We start from the raw sequence: 9,921 nt of genomic DNA on the forward strand, positions 1-9,921 counted from the left end.
GCTCAAAACCCAAAATTGAAATCTTGAAATGTCATTTGATTTTCTTCGAAATTCCAAAATTCAAGAGCCATAATTTTGTTTTTGTTATTGTGGGGTGGTTAGTGTATTTTTGTTGAGATTTCAATTTCAATTGAGAAAGTAATGGGAGTACAGAGATTTTGATGGAAGGAGAATGATGACAGAGAATTCGATTGAAATTCAATTTTGATGGTGGGAAGAGGAAGGATGAGATAAAAGTGGGATTTATCAGCCTTCACATTAGCTTCGTTCTTCTTCAACTACCATAAAACTTCAACACTACATCCAATGGTAGTGTTAGGCCTTAAAAATAATTTTAAATTCAAAAATAATTTTCAAGTTTTAGGCCTTAAAAACTTGTTTGGTATGATTATTTTAAAAAACTAAAATCAAGACTAACTAAAAAATATAGTCTATTATCTAAAAATACAAAAACTGAATTTTTAAATTTAAACTCACTTCTTTCTTTTCTCTCCCTTCTTCCCTCTCACTCCAAATCTATCTCTCTTTTCTTCTCTCTCTCCCCCTTCTCTTTTTATTTTTTATTTTTATCTTTTTCTTCTCTCCTCCAATCCGCTCTATTCATTTTCTCGATTCTTTCTCTCACTCATCTTCCTCTCTATTTTCTCATATCCTCTCACGTCTTTCTTTTTCCTCCAATCATCTCAAACTTTCTTTCCTCCCCTCTCCTTTTTCTCTCTTGACCCCTTCTTTTTGGATTTTTTTTGTTCAGTTTAAGTTGTAAAATTTAAAATTTTTAAATGGCATACCAAACAAGTTTTTGAGTCTTAAAGAAAATTGTTTTTAAGAAAATTTCTTAAGAATGTTTTTGAGAAATTATAAAAAATTTCAAATAGAATACCAAACAAAAAATTTAGAGCCTATTTGGTACTCTACATGAATTCAACTTCTTGACTCAAAAACACTTTTCAAGTTTTCGACCTTAAAAACTTGTTTGATATGACTATTTTTAAAAACTGAACACAAGACTAACTTAAGAAAATACCCTATTTTTTAGAACACTAAAAGTGAATTTTTAGAGAACATCAAAAGTAAATGTTTAGGGTTTTTAGTTCTTTCTTTTCTCTCACCCCCCTTCTCACATCGAATCTATTGCTTTTTTTTTTTCTTCTCTCTCTCCTTCTCTATTTCTTTCTTGTTCTCTCTTCTTTCTCCGTCTCTTCGATTTCTTTGTCCAGTTTAAGTTTTAAGATTTAAAAACAATTTAATTTCATAGCAAACAAGTTTTTGAACCTTAAAGAAAATTGTTTTCAAGCTATACTCTTAAGAAATGTTTTGAGATGATGAAACTAGACTAATTTTTAGCATGAATTTAGACTATTTATTCTCGGTAACTTTTAAAAAAAAAAAATTTATGTAGATTATCATAATTTATTTTTACAAAAATTTTAACAAAATAAAATATTATGAGATTGATACATAAAGAAAATTTCACTAAACCTACCCCATAAAACATGAAAGTCATAGAATAACATGAAATATGTGTTTCATGTAATACGTGGAAAAAGAAACATGAAAGTCGTAGAATAACATGAAATATGTGTTTCATGTAATACATGGAAAACCCTTTTTACACGTATGAAACACATGAAACAAGATTAGTATAGAAAAATCATGAAACAACCAAAAACACATGAAATACATATGAAACAAATCCATCCATCCACCACCACCACCTTCCTCTCTATAAGCATAGGTTGAAAGTCAAACCTACACACACCATATTCTTCAATCATCCAATTTTATATCATTTTTGTCTCATAGAATGCTTTAACGAAGTATGATTGTCAGTTTAACAAGAAATAAATAACTGCAATATTGTTTCTCTATTTTGGACTGGAAAACAAACACACTAAAAATGTCTCCATCTCAAAACTCCATTGTATGTCCGAGCTTAGCTAAATGGCTTTTCTCCAGCCACGAGTTACTGGGAGACTTCGTGAAGTCCAACAAAATGTCACAACCATTAACTTTTCCCGATCGTAAATTCTTCCCCATCTGGAATAGACAGTTGAGCTGGCGGCGATCCTAATGGTGCTGCGTAAGATAATTTCACTTTGACAACAGATTCTCCTACACCTGAATGTAGTTTCTTGATATTCCTCCTCTGTCATGACTCCTTTACCTTTATAATCCATTGCCGCTCAAAACCCAAAATTGAAATCTTGAAATGTCATTTGATTTTCTTCGAAATTCCAAAATTCAAGAGCCATAATTTTGTTTTTGTTATTGTGGGGTGGTTAGTGTATTTTTGTTGAGAATTCAATTTCAATTGAGAAAGTAATGGGAGTACAGAGATTTTGATGGAAGGTGGAGAGGAGAGGGAGGAGAATGATGACAGAGAATTCGATTCAAATTCAATTTTGATGGAGGGAAGAGGAAGGATGAGATAAAAGTGGGATTTATCAGCCTTCACATTAGCTTCGTTCTTCTTCAACTACAATAAAACTTCAACACTACATCCGATGGTAGTGTTAGGCCTTAAAAATAATTTTAAATTCAAAAATAATTTTCAAGTTTTAGGCCTTAAAAACTTGTTTGGTAGGATTATTTTAAAAAACTAAACTCAAAACTAACTAAAAAATATAGTCTATTATCTAAAAATACAAAAATTGAATTTTTAAATTTAAACTCACTTCTTTCTTTTCTCTCTCTCATTCTCTCTCACTCCAAATCTATCTCTTTTTTCTTCTTTCTCTCCCCCTTCTCTTTTTATTTTTTATTTTTATCTTTTTTTTCTCTCCTCCAATCCGCTCTATTCATTTTCTCGATTCATTCTCTCACTCATCTTCCTCTCTATTTCTTCTAATCCTCTCACGTCTTTCTCTTTCCTCCAATCATCTCAAACTTTCTTTCCTCCCCTCTCCTTTTTCTCTCTTGACCCCTTCTTTTTGGATTTTTTTTGTTCAGTTTAAGTTGTAAAATTTAAAATTTTTAAATGGCATACCAAGCAAGTTTTTGAGTCTTAAAGAAAATTGTTTTTAAGAAAATTTCTTAAGAATGTTTTTGAGAAATTATAAAAAATTTCAAATAGAATACCAAACAAAAAATTTAGAGCCTATTTGGTACTCTACATGAATTCAACTTCTTGACTCAAAAACACTTTTCAAGTTTTCGACCTTGAAAACTTGTTTGATATAACTATTTTAAAAAACTGAACTCAAGACTAACTTAAGAAAATACCCTATTTTTTAGAACACTAAAAGTGAATTTTAGAGAACATCAAAAGTAAATGTTTAGGGTTTTTAGTTCTTTCTTTTCTCTCTCACCCCCCTTCTCACATCGAATCTATTGCTTTTTTTTTCTTCTCTCTCTCCTTTCTCTATTTCTTTCTTGTTCTCTCTTCTTTCTCCGTCTCTTCCGATTTCTTTGTCCAGTTTAAGTTTTAAGATTTAAAAACAATTTAATTTCATAGCAAGCAAGTTTTTGAACCTTAAAGAAAATTGTTTTCAAGCTATACTCTTAAGAAATGTTTTGAGATGATGAAACTAGACTAATTTTTAGCATGAATTTAGACTATTTATTCTCGGTAACTTTAAAAAAAAAAAAATTTATGTAGATTATCATAATTTATTTTTACAAAATTTTTAACAAAATAAAATATTAAGAGACTGATACATAAAGAAAATTTCACTAAACCTACCCCATAAAACATGAAAGTCATAGAATAACATGAAATATGTGTTTCATGTAATACGTAGAAAAAGAAACATGAAAGTCGTAGAATAACATGAAATATGTGTTTCATGTAATACATGGAAAACCCTTTTTACACGTATGAAACACATGAAACAAGATTAGTACAGAAAAATCATGAAACAACCAAAAACACATGAAATATGATACACATGATATACATATGAAACAAATCCATCCATCCACCACCACCACCTTCCTCTCTATAAGCATAGGTTGAAAGTCAAACCTACACACACCATATTCTTCAATCATCCAATTTTATATCATTTTTGTCTCATAGAATGCTTTAACGAAGTATGATTGTCATTTTAACAAGAAATAATATAACTGCAATATTGTTTCTCTATTTTGGACTGGAAAACAAACACTCTAAAAACAAAAAAAACAAAAAACAAACTTAAGACTAGAGAATTACTTGAATTTTTATTGGAAATGTTTATAAAATAGAGTGTTTACAAAGGAAGTTTACGAAACTTTACAAAGAAGGTTTCGTTGCTTGCTTTGTGAGTTGAGATGTAGATGTAGGTATTGGTGTCTTAATTGAATACAATCAAGCTATATAAAAAATTGAAATTCATTTAAGGCCATCTCCAATGAAGAAGGCAGGTCAAAAAGTTAAAACGGGCATCTCGATGATAGGCATGTGCGTCGACATCCGAGGGTGACGAAGTCATTTTAAATATGCATACAAATAAAATATGTAATTAGAAAAAAATATGCCGATGCGGAAACGTGTTTAGAGCATAAAACTAATCAAGAATAATATGAAAAACTATTATAAAAAGGTACGGACAAAGGAATGGGTCCTACACAGAGAAAATTCAAAGATACCAATGTGGGAGTGCCCTAACGCTAGGATCATATGCCTCGATTCTAAATCCTGAAAGAGGCACAAAACAAAGGGTGGGTGGACGAAAGTTTATAATAATAATATTAATAATAAGAAAATCATTTTCTTTCTGAATATACTAACCTCCTGTTTTGAAAACTCGTATAGTACTACATAGTAGGTTTTTTGAAAACTCTAGTATGCCATGAAAAACATTCATAAAACATGTACGTGTAAAACTAGTGGCCAGTAATGGTAATATAGTCGCCCAAAGGCAAATCCGTAAAACATCCATAAATCACATCAATGATGTACTCAGCTACGGGTATTATAATCGCCCGAAGACATGATCATCACCTGAAGGTGAAGCTCTACGACATTGGGTTACGCCAGTGAAGAAATGTGGTAGGTCCCATCACCTGAAGGTGAAGTTGTACGACTTTGGGTTACACTAGATTCTCGAATCCCTGCAAATATATACAAAGAAAGTATCTTATGGGTAGAAAGTGACGCTAAAAGGGTGTATAGAATACCCTTAATGTGGCTAAGGTCATAGAACACTTGGCAGAAACCCGTCGATCCGAGCACATGGTGGGGTGGGGATAGAATATCACGGCTAAGGAAGTGGGAGGAAGGAAAATTTAAAAAGACAAAAACAAGTAAAAGTAGGCAAAAAACACCGGATAAAGGGCATGAAGCCCGGAATAGTTGAGATGCGTCTCAAGAAAAACTGAGATTAAACTCAAGGGAGAATCGAAAATTAAAAAGGAAGGAAGAAAACTGGAAAAAGGGAAGGAAGAGGATCAAGGTTGCGAGGAAAGGAAAGGAGCAGAGGAGATGAGAGGGGAGGAACAGAGGGAGAGGGCAAAGGAGAGAGAAACTGTGGGGTGGGGGGGGGGGGGGGGGCGCGGGGAGGGAAGAAAGAAGAGACATGAAAAGAAGAAAGGGAGGGAGAAGGAGGTGTAGATGCCTCGGCACCCAAGCCAAAGGCTAGGGCAGGCGGCAAAAGTTTCCTAGGTTTGTGTTTCACTTTCATAGAGAGTTTTAGAGAGACAAAAGAAAGAGGTTTTAATATTCCTTTAATTCTAAATCACAAAATTCCACCACCTTGCACAACACTACTCACTAAAAAAACTTCTATCATAGCTACCAGTTGGTCTCCTTTAAAAAAAATAATAATAAATAAATAAATAAACCACCACTATGTTCACTACTTCACCTTCTACTTGCTTTTACAATTATAATTGAGGCGTACAAACTCAACTTTTGGTTTGTTCTTCAAACACGCAATCTACACCTTGCAATTCCTTGATGAGAGAGGCAATGTTCATTTTCTAGGGTGGTTTCAAACTTTCAAACAGATAAACTTTGTATCGCATCACATTCCAACACATAAAGAGGCAATGTTCGACACTTTTATGCAAATTAATCCTACATCAAGAATCAAACAAGTCCAGAAGGAATTTCTATATACAAACTGATGACCCACATGGACGCCATTTCCCCGCAAATCTTACCATATATCTCTTCTTGCAGAGAACCATCAAATACCATTCAGAAATATAGCTGTCTGCACTGAGCAACTGAAGCCTCCGCCGGACAGTATGGGCATTTAAATGTACGCGTGCTGCTTTTCGACAACTTCAAGATCGACTGCTTGCAGAGTACATGCAAACACGGCATCAACATAGGTGGATTCTCTTGGCTGCCTTGATCTCTACTCACAGGACAAACAAATATTGAATGGAACTGAAATTCCTTTCCCAAGTCCACAGGTACTGGCAATTGTTTCATTGCCTGCCACTCCTGCTTCCTTGCAGCCATTACATTTGCCAGCTTTAAGAGAGTCGGCAACCCCTCAAAACCAGCAGCCATTGTCATACTCAACGGGCTATTATAAGACTGCCCCAAGAGGCTGCAGAACTGCCGTGTAAGATCCTCCATTGATTTCTCCCAATGGGTTGGGGATGTAATCTCAGAATATGGGGAGCTGTCCAGCCTTCCTGCATATATCAGGCAACCCATGAGCTTCACGACCTCATCCTTGTGAGGGGAGGGAGGAGAAGCAAAAGGAGAAAGGCAAGTCCTGGCATACTGAAGTGCACTGGCTAGATTTCCCTTTTGTAAAATCTCCAGAAACTGCAAACTATGAAGTTTTACCTCAAGATTCGAACCAATTTGATTCAGCCTCTCACGGTTAGCAGAGACCCAGTTCAGAGCAGGCTCAAGGTTCTTAACCTTCATAGCCTCAACTATCTGATGCAATTCCATGAACTGAGATTTTAAAATGGTTGATTCTGGTTCTCCAGCCTCATCTATTATGCCATCTCCCAGATTAAATGAACCTTCCCGATAAAAATGATTCGCAATCATCTGAGTCACAATATGATGGTCAAAATCAACATATCTGTATGCTTTTGATATGTCGGAATTCAAAGACCTTTCAAGGAGTTTAGTGTACTTGCTAAGGTTTACATTTAGTTCCTTATGTGACCCTTCTAACTGGGGGATTGAGCCAATTCCATTGAGCTTGACTTTAAGGTCTGCAAGGACAGATCTATAATCAACAGGAGAAGTGGGATCATGAGCTGAAAGGATTTCTGTCAGTGTCTGTTCAATTTCACGACCAACTTGGTAGATTACATCTTGGGATTTAGAAAAACATAGCTTTTGCTTCTTAACGACACGCTCAAATGCATCTTTGATGGTACTTAGCTCCATCTTCCTGTCCAAGTGGCAGGCTCCTGCAAGGCTGACAAAGGCAAAAGTTTCTTTGACTCCACAACACCACAAAATAAACAACACAAATGTATTTTCTTGAATGCAATTATCAGAAGGCTGGAATTTTGTTTCTCCTCAGACGTAATTGTGCTAAAGGCAATTAACAAAAGCTAAGAAAATGGAAAGTTGCACCACTAATGAGAATAATTAAAAAATTCATTTGAGCAATAAAGATTAAAGAGGATAACTGAACCAAATTATAGAGAAAAGTAGGCGGATGACATTCTACGTCATAGTAGTCCAATTGTTTGTGAAAATTCCCACAGGAAACAAATGCAAACCAAAAGGCACAGATGTTTATTATGAAATATAAAAGGTTAACTTGAGCTCAATCTTGGGCTCATGTAAAGCTTCCCAAAGTTTAGTTAGATTCCTGCACAGCTCTACCTGAGTTAGCTAGTCATCTTTACTACAGTAAATTGGTATTGCGGATAGAGATACACGGGTCCGAACCATACTTTAAAAATTTTGAATCCCATGACCCAAAATCAGACAAGGTTCTACACAGCATGCCAACCTATGTGAAAAATCATCCTAACTTCAGTTACGGACCACCACTAAATCCCATAAAAGAGTTTATTTTCAAGGCAATCATTTTCAAGGATCAAGCAAAGAAGGGAAGGGACCAAATGAAGGGGCAGGTATGATATTTGGACAAATAAAAGCACAGAACACATCATATTTAAACTTTGAATAGACTATATGAAGAACATATACAACAACATGAAGCCAAGAGTGGAAATACTCTTACGAACAATATAACGTCCATTAACAAAAATGCCTAAAACACCTTTGGTGCTTAAATTACCCAACTGATTAAACAGTCAAGTGAGGGCTGCATCTTGGCTTGCACGGAATCATACATGCAAAACAAGGCTTCTGAAGTTCATGAAGGTAAATGCACATATGAAATGTCCCCAAACCATCCATATCATACAAACACCAATTCAACATCTTCCATCACTCCGTTTTAAGAAGCTCTCTTCTATGTATGAAAGACATCCCAAAACCAACAACTTGACAATGATGAATGAAGACTCCACAGATAGAAGAAGAAGATTCTATTAAGCTACCGCAAAGCAAAGTAACAACAACTACAAGGTAGGTATTCTCCCTACAGTTCACAAAACCTCCAACAAAAAACACCACAGTGATATCACGGATTGCTTACAAGATGATAAAGTTAGCAACCAATAAATAAAACTCTCTATTATCTTTCATTAAATCAAGCGCTAGAGTGATATCACAAATTGCTTACAAAAAGATAAAGTAGGCAGCAAAAACACAAAACTCGCATTATCTTCAATAAATGTTAAACATGATTTGGTGCAGAAAAAAAAACAAAAGGGAAACCCTAAGGAGAAGCAAGGAATACCTTTTCTTGCTCCTAACTGTATCAGTAGATCAATAAATTGTTCCTGTAACGAAAAAGAACGTATCAATAAAACGCAACCAATAATTCATCAAAGATCAAATTTTGTTCACCCTCATCGAAAAAACAATTTTGAAACTTGTAAAAACAGATACAATGCCAAATTCAAGTTACACAGAAAGCAATTGCCAAATTACAATCCCACACCAAACCAAATTTCACTACTCATCCAATTAAGTCTACCTTTCAAAAACACCGGATAGCGAAAACACGTCACAATTTTACACTGTGAACGAAAAACAAAAAACAAAAAATAAAATCTCCACCCTCGAGCCTGATAATTACAACTGCCTACCACTAATTTTAGAGAACCCCAATCCTTGTTTGATTCGATAAGAAAATAAACTAAATTTAAAAAAAAAAATGACTTCGTTCAGCTAGTTTCGATTCAATCATGCCGTACACAAAACATAAGATTTGGAATTATAATTTCATTTTTTTTCCCTACTATTTCTCGGCAACCAAACAGAAATTAAGAAATTGATATTTCACAAAAATTCAGTTAAAGTAAATGAAAATTTACCGAATTGGATCGAAATCGAGGGGGGTAAATTCCTCGAAAAGAAGCTCTGGTTCGATGTTGGAGGATTGAGGAGAGAGAGAAGACAGAGAGAAGAACGCAAGCGTGCGAGTTTGGGAGAGAAATTTTGGTGGTACACGTGCTAGTGTGTTGGTCTGCTGAATTTGCCCTTGAGCTCTACGTAATATCGCCTGTATCCTTTACGTTTCTGGGAAGTTCGGAGGTCGAAGGGCTTTGTTTGTGTACGACTAACAATTCCACCCCTGCTAACTTTGAAAAAAATTCTCTTCGACCCTTCCTCCTAATTCATCAAATCTGAAGATTCAGATCATTGAAATTTAATCCAATAGTTAAAATTATTATAACTTTTAAAATAAGTATGTGAGATTAAATTTCAATATCTCCAAACTTAGTAAATTAAGATGAAGGAATCCGAAAATGATCATTTTCCGCTAACATTTTGGCGACAATCTTTAAACCATTCTTTACTATTGAGTTGTTTATATTTTTTGCGACTGTTTTTTAGTAAATATTTTGTCATTAAGATTTTTATTTGAAAGAAAAATGTAAAAAAGAAAATAAAGACAATTGATATGATTACATGGGTGTGAAATTGAGAAA

The 9,921-nt window shown here is 34.4% G+C and overlaps 1 protein-coding gene across 2 annotated transcripts; it reads right to left on the reverse strand.

The window, feature by feature from the left end:
* Nucleotides 1–5,910: 5,910 nt before the first annotated feature.
* On the reverse strand, nt 5,911–9,587 carry LOC103445057 (protein RMD5 homolog). 2 transcript variants are annotated; one of them, XM_070806524.1, is made up of 3 exons: nt 9,304–9,587; nt 8,724–8,766; nt 5,911–7,319 (listed from the first exon to the last, which is right to left on the reverse strand). In XM_070806524.1, exon 3 carries the CDS (start codon nt 7,286–7,288, stop codon nt 6,122–6,124), a length of 1,167 nt encoding a protein of 388 aa, XP_070662625.1. In that variant the 5' UTR covers nt 7,289–7,319; nt 8,724–8,766; nt 9,304–9,587; the 3' UTR covers nt 5,911–6,121. The 2 variants fall into 2 exon arrangements, with proteins under 2 accessions (XP_070662625.1, XP_070662626.1); XM_070806525.1 differs by having other exon boundaries at nt 5,911–7,311; nt 9,304–9,523.
* Nucleotides 9,588–9,921: the final 334 nt, after the last annotated feature.

Source organism: Malus domestica, chromosome 10 (assembly GCF_042453785.1).
Source record: "Malus domestica chromosome 10, GDT2T_hap1".
NCBI classification, from domain to species: Eukaryota; Viridiplantae; Streptophyta; class Magnoliopsida; order Rosales; family Rosaceae; genus Malus; species Malus domestica.